The following is a 24,132-nucleotide window of genomic DNA, read 5'->3' as shown; positions in this document are numbered from 1 at the left end:
AGGTGTAATGGGGTTGTACACTAACTTTTTCCACTGGTGGCAACAGCACATTTTGTGTCCTATAATGTGCCTGCATTCCATACAGAACCAGGCTAATAATGACTAGCCATTTTTTAACTTAATTTAATTAGCATGCCCTTGTTTAATTGATTTGGATAGATTTACTGTAACAGTATTTATTGCAGATTTCAAAGGCCATGTGTTCTTTTCTGCTAAACCCTCTAGAGGGCAGAATTTGAAAGCGGGGAGGACTGATTTAGCCCAGTTTTTTTCTCTCTCAAAATCACCCTTTTCTAATAGAACATCCAATTTTGTTTTTCAATGTCAACAACAATGCTTAAACCACATCGTGGGACCTTTTTTGAGCCTGGGGAAAATCTGAGAAATTAAGATTTTTTTCCTTGTGTGCGCACACCAGCCAGACAGTTGTTTGGCTAGCAATGTTTCTGTAGCACACTTTGTAGTTACCTTTTTAATTGCCTTTCCATCTACCCGAAAACGGATAGGCTATCATAAGCATTGTTAACGGCTACACAAAGTGGTAGACATATAGGTCCAATGCGCACCGCACATGCAACTAAAAGATACTGGCCCCAAAAAAATTACATTACTGGCCCGGGTCAAGATCTGACAGGAAAATGAATGATGCGTGCATAATTTAAATAGCAGGTGATTTTTTTTTTATCTTTCATTTTTTTGCGTTTGAGCAAGGAGCCTATACAGGGTTCATAAACATTGACAAATCAAATTCAAGGACTTCCAAATACTTTTTCAAGCACTTAATTGTAATTTTAATTGTACATTTCATATTTAATTGTTTTTAGCCTACAGGGAAAAAAACTCCCCTCAATGTATGCCAAATAGTATGCATTACCACTTTAAGAATATATATATATATATTTTATAGGCCTAGCCAATGGCATTATGCATTGACATTCACATTTATTTGTACATTCTAAAATGTCAGAATAATGTGGGCATTGCCTGACTAAATAGACAGCATACTCCCGAAACAAACGCACTAATGAAGTCTGTCCATGTGGTAGCTAGTCAGTCTCGCCATTTGAGATGTTGAAGAGTTATTGATGGGTTATTGTATCATGTTTTAAAATGAGAAAGCCACCAAAAACAGGGTTGCCGTTGTAATGGAACTGGTTTGTATGGAAAACCAAGTTTAAGCCAACATTTCAATGTTTTCTTGCTCATAATAACCTCATGTTTTTACCACAACAAGCACAACAGACTAGCGCAACACCCTTCTATTGAAACGGCGAGAAACAAACTAAATGAAATCACAGAATAATTATTTTGGAGCAGTAGAACTTCTAAATCGGCTACCATAACTTCAATGACTTTTCAAGGACCAAATAGCCTAGAAAATCTGAAATTTCCTCAAGGTAGGCTATTCCATGATGACTGAATTGCATATCACAAATATTCAACCAATACTTTTTAAATAGCTGGTTTGCATACCCATTCTTGCCTTAGCATTTACTGGTAGATATCATAACATCTTTCCTACCCTTACCGCTGTTGGTCTTCAGTAAGCTGCTCCACGCAACAACGAGCTGTTTGAGAGCTGCGCGCTCTCTCTGCCTGGCAGATTATCTATAGGCTGTGTGCTGCGCATGTGATAAATAATCGACATGAAGAATGAACCGCTTCATGAATCCATCAGTTTTTGTATCAATTATATAGCTTAGATAAGGGGTACTCAACTCTTACCCTACGAGGTTCGGAGCCTGCTGGTTTTCAGTTCTACCTGATCATCAATTGCACACACCTGGTGTTCCAGGTCTAAATCAGTCCCTGATTAGAGAGCAACAATGGGGGGGAAAACGCAGTGGAACTGGCTTTGAGGTTCAGAGTTGAGTATGAGGGGCCAAGAAAAAAAAAAATCATAATGCTATTTTTAATATCACTGGCCCAAGCAGGCCACTGACGGGGATGATCAAGTGGCCTGGAGGGTTTCCAAAACCTCCCCTGTATGTTGAGCCTTGACACACACAGACCAGGGCATTCCCGTGCCTTTGTTACCTCTTCAGAAAGTTGGTTTATTTTTGGTTAATTGCACATTACTGTTTGAATAAATCATTTTTCTTGTGAACGTAAAACTAATGTGACCAGGTTAAAAAAGAAATTGCTGGCCCCCTTGTAAGTAATTAAACATTTGTGTCGCACTGCCAAGTAAAACGGTGGCAAATGCGACTGTTTTGGCCGCAGTATCGAACCCTGTGTAACTTCAGCTGTCCTCTGCTAGATGGGTAACTTGTTAAAATGCCAAAATATACACAAATACAGGTCTCATCTAAGTCCCTGAACCCACCTAAATTATATTGAAGTAACTGCCCAGTGAAAATCTCACTTTTTAAAAGTTCATATTCTGTTAACTCGTATCCAAATAATGTTTTTGACTCGTCCTATAATCGTATTTGTTGACCAACGGATAAATTAGGGTAAAAATTCAACAACAAAAAACCCACCTTTTAAAGTCATATCTCATAGAGACCGTTTCAAAATTGCTTGCTATTTCCTCATAGAACATGATGCCATCTCCCTGAGGAGGATGAGCTGGCCAATCAGCGGTCAACTTGCATCCTAATATTTTAAATGACCAGTATACGCCCACATCATTATGTTGTTGTGGTACCCACATACCATTCCAACACAGAAAAGCAGATTTTTGACATACTTAATGACAATTTTTTGGAAGGAAAACTGTTTCATTCACACTACGTGACCAAAAATATGTAGACACCTGCTCGTCGAACATCTTAATCCAAAATCATGGGCATTAATATGGAATTGGTCCCCCCTTTGCTGCAATAACAGCCTCCACTCTTCTGGAAAGGCTTTCTAGAAGTTGGAACATTGCTGCGGGGACTTGCTTCCATTCAGCCACGAGCATTAGTGAGGTCGGGCACTGATTTTGGGTGATTAGGCCTGGCTCACAGTCGGCTTCCAATTCATCCCAAAGGTGTTTGATGGGGTTGAGGTCAGGGCTCTGTGCAGGCCAGTCAAGTTCTTCCGCACCGATCTCGACAAACCATTTCTTTATGGACCTCGCTTTGTGCAAGGGGGCATTGTCATGCTGAAACAGGAAATGGCCTTCGCCAAACTGTTGCCACAGAATCGTCTAGAATGTCATTGTATGCTGTAGTGTTAAGATTTCCCTTCACTGGAACTAAGGGGCCTAGCCCGAACAATGAAAACAGCCCCAGACCATTATTCCTCCTCCACCAAACTTTACAGTTGGCACTATGCATTCGGGCAGGTAGCGTTCTCCTGGCATCCGCCAAACCCAGATTGCCAGATGGTGAAGTGTGATTTATCACTCCAGTGAACGCTTTTCCACTGCTCCAGAGTTCAATGGCGGCGAGCTTTACACCACTCTAGCTGACGTTTGGCATTGCGCATGGTGATCTAGGCTGCTCGGCCATGGAAACCCATTTCATGAAGCTCCCGCCGAACAGTTCTTGTGCTGACGTTGGTTCCAGAGGCAGTTTGGAACTCGGTAGTGAGTGTTGCAACCGAGGACAGACAATTTTTACTCGCTTCAGCACTCAGGAGTCCCGTTCTGTGCGCTTGTGTGACCTACCACTTCGCAGCTGAGTCGTTGTTGCTCCTAGACTTCACAATAACAGCACTTATAGTTGACCGGGGCAGCTCTAGCAGGGCAGAAATTTGACGAACTGACTTGTTGGAAAGGTGGCATCCTATGCCGGTGCCACGTTGAAAGTCACTGAGCTCTTCAGTAAGGCCATTCTATTGCCAATGTTTGTCTATGGAGATTGCATGGCTGTGTGCTCAATTTTATACACCTGTCAGCAACGGGTATTGCTGAAATAGCCAAATCCACTCATTTGAAGGGGTGTCCACATACTTTTGTGTATATTTACTGTAAGTACACTGAACAAAACTATAAATGTAACATGTAAATTGTTGGTCCCATGTTTAATGAGCTGGGAAAAAAATAAAATCCCAGAAATGTTCCATGTGCACAAAAAGCGTATTTCTCTGAAATGTGCACGAATTTGTTGACATCACTGTTAGTGAGAATTTCTAATTTTCCAAGATAATCCATTCACCTGACAGGTATGGCATATCAAGAAGGTGATTAAACAGCATGATCATTACACAGGTGCACCTTGTGCTGGGGACAATAAAAGGCCACTTTTAATATGTGCAGTTCTGTCACAATGCCACAGGTGTCTCAAGTTTTGAGGGAGCGTGCAATTAGCATTATGACTGCAGGAATGCCAGAGAATTGAATGTTAATTTCTCTACCATAAGCTGCCTCCAACGTCGTTTTAGAGAATTTGGTAGTACGTCCAAAACCCAGAACCTCCACATTCAGCTTCTTCACCTGCGGGATCGTCTGTAATAAATCCCTTTTGTGAGGAAAAACTCATTCTGATTGGCTGGGCCTGGCTCCCCAGTGGGTGGGCCTATGCCCTCCAAGGCGCACCAATGGCTGCACCCCTGCCTAGTCGTGAAATTCATGGATTTGGGCCCAATTTATTTAAATTGACTGATTTCCATATGAGCTGTAACTCAGGAAAATCTTTGAAATTGTTGCGTTTTTATATTTTTGTTCAGTATAATTATAGGTCGTATATCATAGAAATCTGGACACACTGGGCAGTTACTGTAATGTTACAGTATTATCCTAGGTAAAATCTTATTTCAGCAGGTGCAAAATGAAAGACATGATTGCTATAGACTTGACATTATACACGTTTTCCTAACGATGCATGTTAAAATTCCCCTCCTTTCATTGTTATCAGAGAAGAAGACCGAAGCGCGACAGGTGACCCCTGGGATGCGGCGGACACACTCTCTGGACGCCATTGTGGGCCCCTACCTGCAGGGCCACTGGCCCAAAGAGCCCGAGGGCCAGGCAAGCCTCTGCAGGAAGGACCAATCAACCCAGGTGACTACCTCCCATTGAATCCTCTGACAATATCAGTTTGTTATATTTCCTCTAGTTTATGTATCTGAATGGGGAAAGTCACAGAATGTTTTTGATGTAAGACCAGGAAAGGTAATTATAGATTTTCTGCTAGTTTGGCTTTGTTAGGAACATTAAGTTATATGTATGTAGAATAATAACAAACAAAATGTACCAGAATAGGCAATGCCTACATCATTCGACTCATGTTTTGAGGTTAATAATAGCCAGCATAAGTGACCGTAAATTACCTGTAAAAGTACACTGCTCAAAAAAATTAAGGGAACACTAAAATAACACATCCTAGATCTGAATGAATGAAATAATCTTATTAAATACTTTTTTCTTTACATAGTTGAATGTGCTGACAACAAAATCACACAAAAATGATCAATGGAAATCAAATTTATCAACCCATGGAGGTCTGGATTTGGAGTCACCCTCAAAATTAAAGTGGAAAACCACACTACAGGCTGATCCAACTTTGATGTAATGTCCTTAAAACAAGTCAAAATGAGGCTCAGTAGTGTGTGTGGCCTCCACGTGCCTGTATGACCTCCCTACAACGCCTGGGCATGCTCCTGATGAGGTGGCGGATGGTCTCCTGAGGGATCTCCTCCCAGACCTGGACTAAAGCATCCGCCAACTCCTGGACAGTCTGTGGTGCAACGTGGCGTTGGTGGATGGAGCGAGACATGATGTCCCAGATGTGCTCAATTGGATTCAGGTCTGGGGAACGGGCGGTCCATAGCATCAATGCCTTCCTCTTGCAGGAACTGCTGACACACTCCAGCCACATGAGGTCTAGCATTGTCTTGCATTAGGAGGAACCCAGTGCCAACCGCACCAGCATATGGTCTCACAAGGGGTCTGAGGATCTCATCTCGGTACCTAATGGCAGTCAGGCTACCTCTGGCGAGCACATGGAGGGCTGTGCGGCCCCCCAAAGAAATGCCACCCCACACCATGACTGACCCACCGCCAAACCGGTCATGCTGGAGGATGTTGCAGGCAGCAGAACGTTCTCCACAGTGTCTCCAGACTCTGTCACGTCTGTCACATGTGCTCAGTGTGAACCTGCTTTCATCTGTGAAGAGCACAGGGCGCCAGTGGCGAATTTGCCAATCTTGGTGTTCTCTGGCAAATGCCAAACGTCCTGCACGGTGTTGGGCTGTAAGCACAACCCCCACCTGTGGACGTCGGGCCCTCATACCACCCTCATGGAGTCTGTTTCTGACCGTTTGAGCAGACACATGCACATTTGTGGCCTGCTGGAGGTCATTTTGCAGGGCTCTGGCAGTGCTCCTCCTGCTCCTCCTTGCACAAAGGCGGAGGTAGCAGTCCTGCTGCTGGGTTGTTGCCGTCCTACGGCCTCCTCCACGTCTCCTGATGTACTGGCCTGTCTCCTGGTAGCGCCTCCATGCTCTGGACACTACGCTGACAGACACAGCAAACCTTCTTGCCACAGCTCGCATTGATGTGCCATCCTGGATGAGCTGCACTACCTGAGCCACTTGTGTGGGTTGTAGACTCCGTCTCATGCTACCACTAGAGTGAAAGCACCGCCAGCATTCAAAAGTGACCAAAACATCAGCCAGGAAGCATAGGAACTGAGAAGTGGTCTGTGGTCACCACCTGCAAAACCAGTCCTTTATTGGGGGTGTCTTGCTAATTGCCTATAATTTCCACCTGTTGTCTATTCCATTTGCACAACAGCATGTGAAATTTATTGTCAATCAGTGTTGCTTCCTAAGTGGACAGTTTGATTTCACAGAAGTGTGATTGACTTGGAGTTACATTGTGTTTAAGTGTTCCCTTTATTTTTTTGAGCAGTGTATTTGTGTCTAGGCTTTGTTGAGGTTGCATTTAGGGGTGGGGGGGTGGGCTTGTAGCAGAGGATTGAGAGCGAGCGAAAAGGCAAGTGGTGAGAGAGACAGAAAAAGGAGTGTTAGGTGGTTGTTCTGCTCTCTGAAGGAGTGAGAACCACAGTCATGTGAACATGCCTGGAGTCAGCTGACAGGGCCTTTTTCTGTTACGCAGCAGGCTGCACCCATCCTATCTGTGTGCTTGCTCTCTGCAGGGACTCGCCACTAGCCCACATCCTCTCCCTCTTTCTCCATCTCTCTGAGGCTTGAGAGGCAGCAAGCAGACTGTAGATGTGTGTAGGGGTACAGTGTGAGTCTCTTACCTCAAGCCCTTATGCTCTGCTCTGTGCAAAAATGTGTGTGTTCAACAAAGTAGACATGATGTAACATCACTTGAGCATAGAGCACATCTGGTAATAGACAGTGGACATGACACTGTGTCTTACATGTCCCCTCCTTTGTCCTAGTCAAAAGGTCAATGTTGCGCATTATTAGACATTATTCAATGCCCTAAATGATTTTTTTAAAAAGAAACACAATTGAAGACACCAATGCAGTTATGCGTTTTCAGTGGTGGAAAAGTACCCAATTGTCATACTTGAGTAAAAGTAGAGATACCTTTAATAGAAAGTTACTCAAGTAAAAGTGAGTCACCCAGTAAAATACTACTTGAGTAAAAGTATTTGGTTTTAAATATACTTAAGTATCAAAAGTAAATTGAATTGCTAAAATATACTTAAGTATCAAAAGTAAAAGTATAAATCATTTCAAATTCCTTAAATTAAGCAAAGTGGACAGCACCATGTTCTTGTTTTTTAAATGTACGGATAGCCAGGCGCACACTAACACTCAGATATCATTTACAAAATATGCATTTGTGTTTATTGAGTCCGCCAGAACATGGGCAGTAGGGATGACCACGTGTTCTCTTGATAAGTGCGTGAATTTCATAATTTTCCTGTTCTGCTAAGCATTCAAAATGTAAGGAATACTTTGGGTTGTCAGGGAAAATGTATGGAGTAAAAAGTGCAATATTTTCTTTAGGTATGTAGTAAAGTAAAAGTTGTCAAATATAACTGGTGAAGTACAGATACCCCAAAAAACAACTTAAGTAGTACTTGAAAGTATTTTTACTTAAGTACTTTACACCACTGTGCGTTTTTAACTTGCAATAGGCATGGATAAAATGTTTTTGATTCCATATGCTGAACCCCTCATGACGTGTGACTTAGGAAGATGATAATGATGATGACACTGTGCTCTTCCTCCTCCAGACGCCTGTCTCATGGTCAGACGAGGCTCCAAACAGGAAAGGCAGCGAAGGGCACAAACGCTCTGCATCGTGGGTCAACGCTGAGCACCTACAGGAGGCATGTACACCCACTCACATCGCATGAAACCACAAGTGTTTGTGTGTGAGAATGGGAATTGAAAGCTTTTGGGTCTCAAGAAGCCAGATGTAGGGTTGCAAAACTCCCAGTAAATTTCCAAAGTTACCATATTGTTTGGACATTTTGGTAATTAACAGGTAATTAAGGAAATCTATGGAAACTTTGGTAATTTATACTTGAATAATAATAAAAATAAAAATAAATCATTAGGGATGTAACGATTGACCGATACGCATCGGTCCCCAATTTTAAATGTTTAAGATACAAGTGCATGGGTCTGCGGACCCCAAACCGTTCCAAATGTACATGCATCGGTCAGAAAATGGATTCAAACGTTATGAATCGCCGGTTCACATTTTTCTTTGGCTCATATTACATTCTTTCTACCTTCTGAAAATACCTAATATTTTGTGACAACTGATGTGTCCTTTCCTTCACTGTCAAACTGCATGTAACTGTGTTGACAGTCATTGATCTACAAGTCATTTTGCTTGCCGAACAACCCCAGGCAATAAATGATAATATGGCTAACGTGATATTAGGCTTTATTAGTTGTGACAACCTATCTAATTTGCTAGGTTATTGTTATCTATGCACTGTTGAAAATTGTGTTTTACCATTATTAAAGTAGCTACCGGAGAGACAACTCATCTGGCTATACCTGCTTAACGGGACTTACAATAGTTGTGCTATATATTCATTGCCTAGAGTGCATTCGGAAAGTATTCAGACCCCTTCCCTTTTTCCACATTTTGTTACGTTACAGCCTTATTCTAAAATTGATTAAATTACATGTTTTCCTCATCAATCTACACACAATGACAAAGCAAACACTGGTTTTAGAAATGTTTGCTAATTTGTAAAAAACAAAAAACAGATACCTTATTTACATAAGTATTCAGAACCTTTACTATGAGACTCGAAATTGAGCTCAGGTGCATCCTGTTTCCAGTCATCATCCTTGAGATGTTTCTACAACTTCATTGGAGTCCACCTGTGGTAAATTCAATTGATTGGACATGATTTGGAAAGGCACGCACCTGTCTATATAAGGTCCCACAGTACATATCAGAGCATAAACCAAGCCATGAGGTCAAAGGAATTGTCCGTAGAGCTCCGTGACAGGATTGTGTCGAGGAACAGATCTGGGGAAGGGTACCAAAACATTTCTGCAGCATTGAAGGTCCCCAAGAACACAGTGGCCTCCATCATTCTTAAATGGACGAAGTTTGGAACCACCAATACTCTTCCTAGAGCTGGCCGCCCGGCCAAACTGAGCAATCGGGGGAGGAGGGCCTTGGTCAGGGAGGTGACCAAGAACCCGATGGTCACTCTGACAGAGCTCCAGAGTTCCTCTGTGGAGATGGGAGAACCTTCCAGAAGGACAACCATCTCTGCAGCACTCCACCAATCAGGCCTTTATGGTAGTGGCCAGACGGAAGCCGCTCCTCAGTAAAAGGCACATGACAACCTGCTTGGAGTTTGCCAAAAGGCACCTAAAGGACTCAGACCATGAGAAACAAGATAAAATGTTATTTGTCACATGCGTCGAATATAACGTTCTCTGGTCTTATGAAACCAAGATTGAACTCTTTGGCCTCAATGCCAAGCGTCACATCTGGAGGAAACCTGGCACCATCCCTACGGTGAAGCATGGTGGTGGCAGCATCATACTGTGGGGATGTTTTTAGCGGCAGGGACTGGGAGACTAGTCAGGATTGAGGGAAAGATGAACGGAGCGAAGTACAGATAGATCCTTGATGAAAACCTGCTCCAGAGCGCTCAGGACCTCAGACTGAGGCGAAGGTTCACCTTCCAACAGGACAACGACCCTGGACACACAGACAAGACAATTCAGAAGTGGCTTCGGGACAAGTCTCTGAATGTCCTTGAGTGGTCCAGCCAAAGCCCGGACTTGAACCCGATCGAACATCTCTGGAGAGACCTGAAAATAGCTGTGCAGCGACGCTCCCGATCCAACCTGACAGAGCTTGAGAGGATCTGCAGAGAAGAATGGGAGAAACTTCCCAAATACAGGTGTGCCAAGCTTGTAGCGTCATACCCAAGAAGACTCGAGGCTGTAATCGCTGCCAAAGGTGCTTCAACAAGGTACTGAGTAAAGGGTCTGAATACTTACGTAAATGTGATATTTCATTTTTTGTATTTTTTTATACATTTGCAAAAATGTCTAAATCTGTTTTTGCTTTGTCGTTGTGGGGTATTGTTTGTAGATTGAGGGGGAAAAAACGATTTAATCCATTTTAGAATAAGGCAACAAAATATGGAAAAAGTCGAGGTTTGAATCATTTCTGAATAAACTGTATGTCATAGTATTGTTTACAAAATCCTCTATCTCAAACATTTAATCTGCAAAAAGGATAAGTTAATTAGTGTTTGATGGTGATTTTAGAAACAAAGTGTGGGGGGGAGGGGGGCAAAAAACATACTTCCCCAAGTCCCGAACAGACTCCGGGAAACTACATAGAACTCTATTCCACATCAAGTTACTCGTGCAAGCAGTAAAATCAGATTTTAAAAAACTGATAAAACTACACCTTGTGCAACAACGCAGACTGTGAAGAGGCACACGCATACGCACAGACACGCTAGCGAACACGCACTCTACATAAACGTCAGTAAAGGCTCCTCAGGAGGAAGGGGAGGACCTTCCTCAGTGAATTTCATATTTTAAAAACTAAATAAAGTTATCCTTTTTTAGATAAAACTATACTAAATATATTTGCTTGTCACTAAATAATTGATTAAAACACACTGTTTTGCAATGAAGGTCTACAGTAGCCTCAACAGCACTCTGTAGGGTAGCACCATGGTGTAGCTGGAGGACAGCTAGCTTCCGTCCTCCTCTTGGTACATTGTCTTCAATAAAAACCTAGGAGGCTCTTGGTTCTCACCCCTTCCATAGACTTACACAGTAATTATGACAGTTTGGAGGACATCCTCCGGAAGTTATCAGCGCTCCTGCAGCATGAACTGACATGTTGTCCACCCAATCAAAGGATCAGAGAATTAATCTAGTACTGAAAGCGTAAACTACAGCTAGCTAGCACTGTAGTGCATAAAATGTGGTGAGTATTTGACTCAAAGAGAGACAATAGTTTAACCGTTTTTAACACATTTATTTCTTACAAAATGAAGAAGCAAGAGAGCGAGAGAGTTCGTCACTTTTTTTTGTTTCACTTACTTAGCTAGCAAATGCAGCTAGCTAGTTTAGCCTACTCAAACACCCTGCTCAAACAGAGGGATGCTATGTTAGCCAGCTGGCTATGACTATCCAACACAACTCTGGAACTCTTCCAAGTCAAGGTAAGCTTTTTGTTGTACTCATTTATTGCCACCGGGGCCCGCCAGTGTAAGTGCTAATCTGCTTACAACCTGTTTGCTTACAACCTGTTTACGCGTGATCAGGGGTGTATTCATTCCGCTGATTCTGTTGAAAAACGTTTCTTACACGGAAGCAACCGAAACGGGAATAAACATACCTGAATTTGTCCAATAGAAACTGTCGTTTGCAACTGTTGGACTAATATTTACAACCTAGATCAGCTAGGTCCAGGCAAGAGTGCAAGGCGGTATTGAATGTGTCACTGTCTGTCAACTCAAATTTTTCTCTGGACGTGGGCACCTACGTTGTACACTTTCTTTCATAGGCTAGGTTGTAGCAACCTCATGATGGGTATAGGGAAAATTAGAGTATCACATAGCAGCCTAAACCTATCGCTGTTACATTGAACTGGTTGAATGGAATATGAATGACAGTCATCTTCTATGCTGTAATAGAAATAAGGCCATGCTCATGTAATTTTTATTTGTTGGTTTGATACAATGTTGCACTTCACTAGCGATAGCTCAAGTCAAGACGGATGGATGGATAGAAAGGGAGGTAAAAGGCTACTAACAAATGTGCAGTTTTGTCACGCAACACAATGCCACAGATGTCTAGTTTTGAGGGAGTGTGCAATTGGCATGCTTACTGCAGGAATGTCCACCAGAGCTGTTGCCAGAGAATTGAATGTTGATTTCTCTACCATAAGACGCCTCCAACGTCATTTTAGAGAATTTGGCAGTATGTCCAACCGGCCTCACATCCGCAGACCACGTGTAACCACGCCAGCCCTCCATATCCAGCTTCTTCACCTGCGGGATGGTCTGAGACGAGCCACCCGGACAGCTGATGAAACTGTGGGTTTGCACAACCGAAGGATTTCTGCACAAACTGTCAGAAACAGTCTCGTGAAGCTCATCTGCGTGCTCGTCGTCCTCACCAGGGTCTTGACCTGACTGCAGTTCGACGTCTTAACCGACTTAAGTGGGCAAATGCTCACCTTCGTTGGCCACTGGCATGCTGGAGAAGTGTGCTCTTCACAGATGAATCCCGGTTTCAACTGTAGACAGCGTGTATGGCGCCGTGTGGGAAAGCGGTTTGTGAACAGAGTGCCCCATGTTGGGGTTATGGTATGGGCAGGCATAAGCTACGGACAACGAACACAATTGCTTTTTTAATCAACAGCAATTTGAATGCACAGAGATACCGTGACGAGATCCTGAGGCCCATTGTCGTGCCATTCATCCTCCGCCATCACCTCATGTTTCAGCATAAAACACGGCCCCATCTCGCAAGGATCTGTACACAATTCCTGGAAGTTGAAAATGGCCTAGTTCTTCCATGGCCTGCATACTCACCAGACATGTCACCCATTGAGCATGTTTGGGATGCTCTGGATCGACGTGTACGACAGCGTGTTCCAGTTTCCACCAATATCCAGCAACTTCGCACAGCCATTTGAAGAGGAGTGGGACAACATTCCACAGGCCACAATCAACAGCCTGATCCACTCTATGCGAAGGAGATGTGACCACCAGATGCTGACTGGTTTTCTGATCCATGCCCCTACCTTTAAAAAAAAGCTATCTGTGACCAACAGATGCCTATCTGTATACCCAGTCATGTGAAATCCATAGATTAGGGCCTACTGAATTCATTTCAATTTACTGATTTCCTGATATGAACTGTAACTCAGTAAAAATCTTTGAAATTGTTGCATTTGATCTTTTTGTTCAGTGTAATTTGAAAAAGTTGGGGTGAAATATAGGAGAGTGAACACTTACTTGACTTGAGCTACATTTTGCATAACTTTTTAGGAGCGTGACGATTTGCAAGCAGAGGGAAATACATTTATTTCTAGTCCATGTTGGAGTCTAAACTATAGCCTATCATATGAAGGAAGTTAAAGATGACTTCTCCGCCCATGTAGCATAGTCTACAGGCTATTTAATTGAGACCACACATATATAGTCACACTTGATCTCGCACGCCCAACAAAAGAGAAGGGTAGGCTACTGAATGTAAATCCGCAACAATTAGGCTTTGAGTTTGTGAATATTGCAACAGTTGCTTTTAATACAATAGATATCTAATAACCTACAAACAAAATAACTGTCGCAACTTTGATAGGAGCGGGACAATTTGCAGGCAGACTCATGTGTTATCAATATTTATTTCCAGTCAATGTCGGAGCCTAAATATTTAAGAAGTTAATTTCCATGGAAAGACAACTGCGCGTGCTTCTCCGCCCATGCATATAGCCTATAGGCAATTTAATTGAGAGCAAGCCTAGGTGCATTTGATCTTGCACACCCAATACGAGCGGTAGACAGGCTACTAAATTTGAAGCAGAATAATCTTATGAGAGTTTGTGAATAGTGCGAGAGAGGGGATTTTAAGACTATAACGCATACAAAACAGAATGACAACCGTTCTAAAAGAATCCGCTGGATTACAGAGACTGTGTGTGTGTTTTGAGGTTGACTGACACTACTCTCTGCCCGTCACAGATTGCCAAGCTGAAACACCAGCTGCAGCAGCACTGCCCCAAACCTGGGGCGTCTGGGGGCAACGAAAAGGTCCGCCACCACAATTACCTTCAAGGGAGCTACTCCCCAGGCACCACACAGGTGTGACACCCACACTCCACCATTGGTGGTCTTTGTTCTGCATCTGCTCACTTCATTCATATATGGTCCAAATGTATGTATTTTATAGAGTATTATGAACTTGAAGACATTTCGGAAGTATTCTAGACGAGTGTGCCACTCCTCTTATTGGAGTCATACACCGAGTATACAAAACCACTAAGAACACCTGCTCTTTCCATGACAAACAGTTTCTGTCTCAAGAGCATCAGACTGTTAAATAGTCACCACTAGCCGGCTTCCGCCCAGTACCCTGCCCTGAACTTTAGGCACTGTCACTAGCCGGCTACCACCCGGTTACTCTACCATGCACCTTAGAGGCTGCTGCCCCTATGTACATAGTTTTACCCACTTCATATGTATATACTGTGTTCTAGTCAAGGCCTATCCTATTTAACTATTGCTGTTCAAATACTATTCTTCAGATATACTACATTCTATCCATATGCTGTCCATATTGTCTATGCATCCCATCACATATATATTTATTCTCCGGACTCCGACATTGCTCGTCCTAATATGTGACTCATTTCAGGAAACTAGGCGTATGTTGCACGTCACTACTTCACAGGAGAGCCATTTGAACTTAAACTTTATTTTTTTAAATCAAAATGCGTTTTCATTGCAGAAATGCCTTATGGAACATGTGAACTTTCATGTGGCTTAAAAACAAACTTGTACGCCATCTGTAAATACGAATAAAATGGTTAAATTACGAGCCTAGTTGGTTTAGCCATGGAAAAAGACAGCAACCTTCCCACTAGCCATGATTGGCCGAGATAATGAGTGGGCTGGACATGCCGAGCGATGAGTTCAGATTGGTCTGCCATGTAGCACGCTTCTGTCTATAACATGAGCTGGTCAGTATGTGTAGGTAATTATTTCTAACGTAGCTTTTTTGAAAGCAATCATGTAGTAGAACTGCATAAGTGTTGTTCTCCAGTTTCTGGAGGACCGAGTTTTGAAATCAGTGGAATTAGAGTATGATAGCTATGGAGAAAAGTATTACATTTGATTGCAAATATGCGGACTGATTCGAAAAGAGAACACCTGCCTCCGGATTACATCTTCAAATTTAAGGGCAATCATGGCATCTGTGACAGAGAGGGAGAAGCGTCCATCCATGTATACGGGTAAGATAGTCTAGCTAGCTATATTTTCAGATATTACACGTTTTCATTTCAAGTTAAAGTGTACTGTTAGCTGGCTCGCTAGCTAACATTACGTGTATGATCTGTGTAGTAATATTATTCGTATCTGAGCCGTTTGCATTGCTAGTTATAGCCTAATGTTAGCTAGCTGACATTGAACCTGGTTAGTAAACAAAAGTCTCCACTATGCAAGTAACCATTTCAATAGAATGTTCATTATATTTTTGTTCAGTGTATATATTAGTTCATTATTTTACTTTTTTGATTTGGGTGTATTGTTAGATATAAATCCACTTCAATCAGTGTAGATGAAGGGGAATAAGGCTGTAATGTAACAAAATGTGGAAAAAGGGAAGGGATCTGAATACTTTCCGAATGCACTGTAAATTATCCATGGTATGATTGATGCACCGGTGCGTCAATCTAAGTAACATAATACAAATATCCCCATCAAACTCAAAATGGGGATACAGTATCTGGTTTGGAAGGTGCAGTGGAAGGTGGCTGAGCTACAGCAGTGTTTGTCAGACCATGAGAGATCACAAAAATCGTTTTTCTCACAAACGTCTGTAGCGTCCGAGTGGTTGACCCCTTAATGGAAAGATGAGAATCTCACGAACACAATGGTGGTCTCCGTTTTGCTTTACGACCCCCACAAGCCCCAAGAAACTTGTCTGAAGTCGGTACCATTGATGTGCCAACTTCTGTTTGTTGTGTCCGAACTGTTTGGGCTACAACTAAAGTGATAACACTGTGGAAATGGGAGATTCTCACAAACTATGGTGTTCTCAGTTTTGCTCTACAACCTACACAAGTGTCACGGGACTCGTCTGAAAGTAACCGGTACCGGTTTAAAAAATGAATGGAAGTATGGAGGTAGTTTTGTGCCTACCCAAAAAAATGGGGTTAGAAATGTGTAAAACAAACAACTATTTCCAGATGTAGGACAGACACTTCAAAACCTTATTCCTTATGATTTATTTTTTGACTGTCATTTATTTTTGAAATGTTAGTAAATGTTTTAAATAGAAAAATCATATACAGTGAGGGAAAAAAAGTATTTGATCCCCTGCTGATTTTGTACGTTTGCCTACTGACTGATAATTTTAATGGTAGGTTTATTTGAACAGTGAGAGACAGAATAACAACAAAAAAATCCAGAAAAACGCATGTCAAAAATTTTATAAACTGATTTGCATTTTAATGAGGGAAATAAGTATTTGACCCCTCTGCAAAACATGACTTAGTACTTGGTGACAAAACACTTGTTGGCAATCACAGATGTCAGACGTTTCTTGTAGTTGACCACCAGGTTTGCACACATCTCAGGAGGGATTTTGTTCCACTCCTCTTTGCAGATCTTCTCCAAGTCATTAAGGTTTCGAGCCTGACGTTTGGCAACTCGAACCTTCAGCTCCCGCCACAGATTTTCTATGGGATTAAGGTCTGGAGACTGGCTAGGCCACTCCAGGACCTTTTAATGTGCTTCTTCTTGAGCCACTCCTTTTGTTGCCTTGGCCGTGTGTTTTGGGTCATTGTCATGCTGGAATACCCATCCACGACCCATTTTCAATGCCTGGCTGAGGGAAGGAGGTTCTCACCCAAGATTTGACGGTACATGGCCCCGTCCATCGTCCCTTTGATGCGGTGAAGTTGTCCTGTCCCCTTAGCAGAAAAACACCCCCAAAGCATAATGTTTCCACCTCCATGTTTGACGGTGGGAATGGTGTTCTTGGGGTCATAGGCAGCATTCCTCCTCCTCCAAACACGTTGAGTTGATGCCAAAGAGCTCGATTTTGGTCTCATCTGACCACAACATTCTCACCCAGTTCTTCTCTGAATCATTCAGATGTTTATTGGCAAACTTCAGACGGCTCTGTATATGTGCTTTCTTGAGCAGGGGGACCTTGCGGGCGCTGCAGGATTGCAGTCCTTCACTGCGTAGTGTGTTACCAATTGTTTTCTTGGTGACTATGGTCCCAGCTGCCTTGAGATCATTGACAAGATCCTCCCGTGTAGTTCTGGGCTGATTCCTCACCGTTCTCATGATCATTGCAACTCCACGAGGTGAGATCTTGCATGGAGCCCCAGGCCGAGGGAGATTGACAGTTATTTTGTGTTTCTTCCATTTGCGAATAATCGCACCAACTGTTGTCACCTTCTCACCAAGCTGCTTGTTGATGGTCTTGTAGCCCATTCCAGCCTTGTGTAGGTCTACAATCTTGTCCCTGACATCCTTGGAGAGCTCTTTGGTCTTGGCCATGGTGGAGATTTTGGAATCTGATTGATTGCTTCTGTGGACAGGTGTCTTTTTATACAGGTAACAAACTGAGATTAGGAGCGCTCCCTTTATGAGTGTGCTTCTAATCTCAGCTCGTTACCTGTATAAAAGACACCTGGGAGCCAGAAATCTTTCTGATTGAGAGGGGGTCAAATACTTATTTCCCTCATTAAAATGCAACATTTTTGACATGTGTTTTTCTGGATTGTTTTTGTTGTTATTCTGTCTCTCACTGTTCAAATAAACTTACAATTAAAATTATAGACTGATAATTTCTTTGTCAGTGGGCAAACGTACAAAATCAGCAGGGGATCAAATGCTTTTTTCCCTCACTGTATTTTATTTACATAAGCCGCCTGGCCAAACTGAGCAATCGGGGGAGAAGGGCCTTGGTCAGGGAGGTTGGGACAAGTCTCTGAATGTCCTTGAGTGGCCAAGCCAGAGCCCGGACTTGAACCTGATCGAACCTCTGTGGAGAGACCTGAAAATAGCTGTGCAGCGGCGCTCTCCAGAGAGCTGACAAAGATTGAGAGGATCTGCTGAGAAGAATGGGAGAAACTCCCCAAATACAGGTGTGTCAAGCTTGTAGTGTCATACCAAAGATGACTCAAGGCTGTAATCACCAGGTGCCTCAACAAGGTACTGAGTAATAGGGTTGACACAACTGTGGGAAGCATTGGAGTCAACATGGGCCAGCATCCCTGTGGAATGCTTTCAACACCTTGTAGAGTCCATGCCCCGACTAATTGAGGGTGTTCTGAGGGCAAAAGTGGGGGGTGCAACTTATTTTAGGAAAGTGTTCCTAATGTTTGGTGTACTCTTGTGTATTTCTTTAATGTAATTTATTTTTCTATACTTATGAAGTCATATTCTGATACTTCTGAGACTGTGCACATTTTGTCCAGCCACTCAATGCAAACAATGTTCAAGCCATATTCTCTTAGAGGCAATCTGCAGTTGCTACATCCATTTTTGGACTTATAAATTAATGTTATGTACCCATTGATTCTTGAAGAATATAACTTCTAAATGACTCATGAGCTTACTCCATCAGAACCCAAAATAGAAGCTTGTTTTACTCCAATGTTTGTAAACAAAATAAATTAAACAAACACTGTATAGCCTCAACATGGTTGAAACTATAATTTTGATATCATGGATCGTCAGTCCTTCCATCCATAGCTCTGTCTGTGAATTTGATAGTGGTTACATTTCTCCAGCCCCATCCCTCAGCTTTTTACAGAAACAGGAGCGGTGGACCACAGTCAATTTTACAGAACTGAGTGGTGGACCACACAGTCAATAAGCAAAGCAGCATATCAGAGGAAGTGAATCAAATAGCCGACTAGTGAAGCAAGCGGAAAGTGACGATATCACTACTCGCTTCTGCTTTATGCGCCAGCTGTGGAACACACTGTTTCCGATGCCAGCCTGTAGAAGTGGGTTGTGTTCATTAGGGCACACAGCCAAAAAAAATGAAGTTTTGCAACATAAACAATAATGAGCATTTCTTAATGGTCAAGCCCAGCTTGTCCCGCCCTGTTTGTTTTCGTCAGTTTGAAGATTCTCTGATACGCATCGGTCCCCGGTTCAAATGTTTAAGATACGAGTGCATCAGTCCGCGGGACCCCAAACCAATCCAAATGTAGCATGCATCAGTCAGAAAATCGATTAAAACGTACACAAATTGTCGGTTCCCAAATTTGTTTTGCTCATATTACTTTCTTTATAGCTTCTTAAAATACCTCATATTTTGTGACAACTGATGCGTCCTCTCCTTCAGTGTTGAAAATATGCATATAACTGTGTTGACAGGCATTGATTAGCAACATTCATCGAACTTGTGAATTTAAAAATATATAACTTTTGTTATGCATTCATATACATTTTCTTATTGTATATGTTAAAATAAAGACCATTTATATGTGCATAATTTGCATAAATATGTTGGTGTATTTGCATATCAATAAATTCATATAAAGGGGTAGGACAGGCCTGGAACCAGCAAACACTTGCTCAGTCTACCCTACCTGCATTCACCTGTGCTGTCTAGACTGCCTCTAATTACTGTTGTCACATTCTTGTTCATAATTAAACGGATGAGTCAATAGCAGGATACCCTCGGGTTAAAAATCTACACGCTCTACACATACTTAACATTGTTTGCGAGATCAGACTTAATATCATTAATCCAAGTGTTTTATTTTCGGAAGTCTTTCATTTCAGCGCTTTTAATTTGTAAACATTTCAACTGTACTAAATTATTACTTATTTCAATTGCACAAAAAATGAACACCCATCAAAATAAAGTTGTATTTTTCTTGTGATGTAAGGGTCGAGACAGTGCGTTAAATCCCAGATGACGCTTTAGCCTTTCTTAGGTACAACGGAAAGAGAATGTATTCCATTGAGCCCATTTGTGTTTTAACAGGGCTCAATGTTAAAACAGGTCATTACTAACATTTCCTCTGTTGTAATGTTAACGGGGAAAAACAACAGGCACAAGCAAGAGTATGAACGAGTCGCAGGAGTAAAATTTAAAGCAATCAATCAGCGAGATTTAAGTAACAAGTGGAATTTGCACCCATCAAACACAGGAAATGGATGGCTATAGAAGACAGATCCTCAGGTGGGCGGGGCATGCGCGTTGCTACGTTGGTCATTTTGCATGCCGAACAACCCCAGGCAATATCAGTAGCCTAGTCAAACTGCGCTGCTTGCCGTGCGGCACGTTCAGCATTGAAATGGCTTGAGCAATATTAGGCTTTATTAGTTGAGTTACAACCAATGTAATTTGATAGGTTAGTTATCAAATGCGCTGAAAATGTTGTTTTACCTGAATACAAGAGAGTTGTCTCTGATAGCTTACATCTGGCTATAGCCTACCTGCTGATCGGGGCTTACATTAGATTTTATTTATATTGTTCAGGTTCACCATCAGCAGTAGTTTTGCTTTACAAAATCTGTATATGGTTATTTTTTAGATATACAGGGTAAAGTTGATGATTTCATAACGAGGACAGCAATCACTTGTGTGAGCCCGGTCGACGCGGGTGGAGAAGTGAAGCTCACTCTGTAAAAACGTCCGAACAGAAAACAATTCCATTTTGAGACTGGGGGTGAAATCCAACATTGTGCTATATACAGTGCATTCGGACAGTTTTCTGACCCCTTCACTTTTTCCAAATGTTGTTACGTTACAGCCTTATTCTAAAATGGATTAAAATATTTTTTATCCTCATAAATCTACACATAATACCCCATAATGACAAAGTGAAAACTGGCCACTCTACCAATCAGGCCTTTATGGTAGAGTGGCCAGACGGAAGCCACCACTGAGTAAAAGGCATATGACAGCCCGCTTGGAGTTTGCCAAAAGGCACCTAAAGCACTCTCAGACCATGAGAAACATGATTCTCTGGTCTGATGAAACCAAGATTGAACTCTTTGGCCTGAATGCCAACGTCTGGAGGAAACCTGGCACCATCCCTACGGTGAAGCATGGTGGTGTCAGCATCATGCTGTGGGGATGTCTTTCAGTGGCAGGGACTGGGAGACTAGTCAGGATCGAGGGAAAGATGAATGGAGCAAGTACAGAGATCTTTGATGAAAACCTGCTCTAGAGCGTTCAGGACCTCAGACTGGGGCGAAGTTTACCTAAGCACACAGCCAAGACAACACAGGAGTGGCTTCGGGACGAGTCTCTGAATGTCCTTGAGTGGCCAAGCCAGAGGCCGGACTTGAACCCGATCGAACATCTCTGGAGAGACCTGAAAATAGCTGTTCATCGACGTTCTCCAGAGAGCTGACAGAGCTTGAGAGGATCTGCAGAGAAGAATGGGAGAAACTCCCCAAATACAGGTGTGCCAAGATTCTAGTGTCATACCCAAGAGGACTTGAGGCTGTAATCACTGCCAAAGGTGCCTCAACAAGGTACTGAGTAATAGGGTCTGAATACTTATGTAAATGTGATATTTCAGAATGTCTAACCCTGTTTTTGCTTTGTCATTATGGGGTATTGTATGTAGATTGGGGGGGACAATTTTATCTATTTTAGAATAAAATAAACTGATAGTGGAGTAGTAGATGCCCACTAGTCTCCTTTATGGCTTATACACTACATACACCATAGACATACAGTCGTGGTCAAACGTTTTCAGAATGACACAAGTATTGGTGTTCACAAAGTTCGCTGCTTCAGTGTTATGAGATATTTATACAGTGGGGAAAAAAATTATTTAGTCAGCCACCAATTGTGCAAGTTCTCCCACTTAAAAAGATGAGAGAGGCCTGTAATTTTCATCATAGGTACACGTCAACTATGACAGACAAAATGAGAAAAAAAATTCCAGAAAATCACATTGTAGGATTTTTAATGAATTTATTTGCAAATTATGGTGGAAAATAAGTATTTGGTCAATAACAAAAGTTTCTCAATACTTTGTTATATGCCCTTTGTTGGCAATGACACAGGTCAAACGTTTTCTGTAAGTCTTCACAAGGTTTTCACACACTGTTGCTGGTATTTTGGCCCATTCCTCCATGCAGATCTCCTCTAGAGCAGTGATGTTTTGGGGCTGTCGCTGGGCAACACGGACTTTCAACTCCCTCCAAAGATTTTCTATGGGGTTGAGATCTGGAGACTGGCTAGGCCACTCCAGGACCTTGAAATGCTTCTTAAGAAGCCACTCCTTCGTTGCCTAGGCGGTGTGTTTGGGATCATTGTCATGCTGAAAGACCCAGCCACGTTTCATCTTCAATGCCCTTGCTGATGGAAGGAGGTTTTCACTCAAAATCTCACGATACATGGCCCCATTCATTCTTTCCTTTACACGGATCAGTCGTCCTGGTCCCTTTGCAGAAAAACAGCCCCAAAGCATGATGTTTCCACCCCCATGCTTCACAGTAGGTTTGGTGTTCTTTGGATGCAACTCAGCATTCTTTGTCCTCCAAACACGACGAGTTGAGTTTTTACCAAAAAGTTATATTTTGGTTTCATCTGACCATATGACATTCTCCCAATCCTCTTCTGGATCATCCAAATGCACTCTAGCAAACTTCAGATGGGCCTGGACATGTACTGGCTTAAGCAGGGGGACATGTCTGGCACTGCAGGATTTGAGTCCCTGGCGGCGTAGTGTGTTACTGATGGTAGGCTTTGTTACTTTGGTCCCAGCTCTCTGCAGGTCATTCACTAGGTCCCCCCGTGTGGTTCTGGGATTTTTGCTCACCGTTCTTGTGATCATTTTGACCCCACGGGGTGAGATCTTACGTGGAGCCCCAGATCGAGGGAGATTATCAGTGGTCTTGTATGTCTTGTATGTCTTCCATTTCCTAATAATTGCTCCCACAGTTGATTTCTTCAAACCAAGCTGCTTACCTATTGCAGCTTTAGTCTTCCCAGCCTGGTGCAGGTCTACAATTGTGTTTCTGGTGTCCTTTGACAGCTCTTTGGTCTTGGCCATAGTGGAGTTTGGAGTGTGACTGTTTGAGGTTGTGGACAGGTGTCTTTTATACTGATAACAAGTTCAAACAGGTGCCATTAATACAGGTAACGAGTGGAGGACAGAGGAGCCTCTTAAAGAAGAAGTTACAGGTCTGTGTGAGCCAGAAATCTTGCTTGTTTGTAGGTGACCAAATACTTATTTTCCACCATAATTTGCAAATAAATTCATTAAAAATCCTACAATGTGATTTTCTGGATTTTTTTTCTTCTCATTTTGTCTGTCATAGTTGACGTGTACCTATGATGAAAATTACAGGCCTCTCATCTTTTTAAGTGGGAGAACTTGCACAATTGGTGGCTGACTAAATAATTATTTTCCCCACTGTAATTACAAGCTTTCCATAAGTGTCAAAGGCTTTTATTGACAATTACATTAAGTTTATGCAAAGAGTCAATATTTTCAGTGTTGACCCTTCTTTTTCAAGACCTCTGCAATCCGCAGTGGCATGCTGTCAATTAACTTCTAGGCCACATCCTGACTGATGGCAGCCCATTCTTGCATAATCAATGCTTGGAGTTTGTCAGAATTTGTGGGTTTTTGTTTGTCCACCCGCTTCTTGAGGATCGACCACAAGTTCTTAATGGGATTAAGGTCTGGGGAGTTTCGATGTTTTGTTCCCCGAGCCACTTAAGTTATCACTTTTGCCTTATGGCAAGGTGCTCAATCATGATGGAAAAGGCATTGGTCGTCACCAAACTATTCTTGGATGGTTGGGAGAAGTTGCTCTCTGAGCATTTGTTGGTACCATTTTTTATTCATGGCTGTGTTCTTAGGCAAAATTGTGAGTGAACCCACTCCCTTGGCTGAGAAGCAACCCCACACATGAATGTTCTCAGGATGCTTTACTGTTGGCATGACACAGGACTGATGGTAGCGCTCACCTTGTCTTCTCCGGACAAGGTGTTTTCCGGATGCCTCAAACAATCGGAAAGGGGATTCATCAGAGAAAACGACTTTACCCCAGTCCTCAGCAGTCCAATCCCTGTACCTTTTGC

The 24,132-nt window shown here is 42.5% G+C and overlaps 1 protein-coding gene across 2 annotated transcripts in view; it reads left to right on the top strand.

The window, feature by feature from the left end:
• Positions 1-24,132, top strand: part of LOC311126991 (protein FAM117A-like) — a 46,271-nt gene that overhangs the window by 1,072 nt on the left and 21,067 nt on the right. For both annotated transcript variants that reach the window (XM_084158724.1, XM_084158723.1), the window contains exons 2-4: positions 4,788-4,933; positions 8,091-8,186; positions 14,061-14,180. In XM_084158724.1, coding sequence (XP_084014850.1) covers positions 4,788-4,933; positions 8,091-8,186; positions 14,061-14,180 — 362 coding nt within the window. The remainder of the gene's footprint in view (positions 1-4,787; positions 4,934-8,090; positions 8,187-14,060; positions 14,181-24,132) is intronic.

This window comes from Coregonus lavaretus, assembly GCF_964263955.1.
Source record: "Coregonus lavaretus genome assembly, chromosome: 1".
Lineage (NCBI taxonomy): Eukaryota > Metazoa > Chordata > Actinopteri > Salmoniformes > Salmonidae > Coregonus > Coregonus lavaretus.
This window is presented reverse-complemented; position numbering and strand designations above follow the sequence as displayed.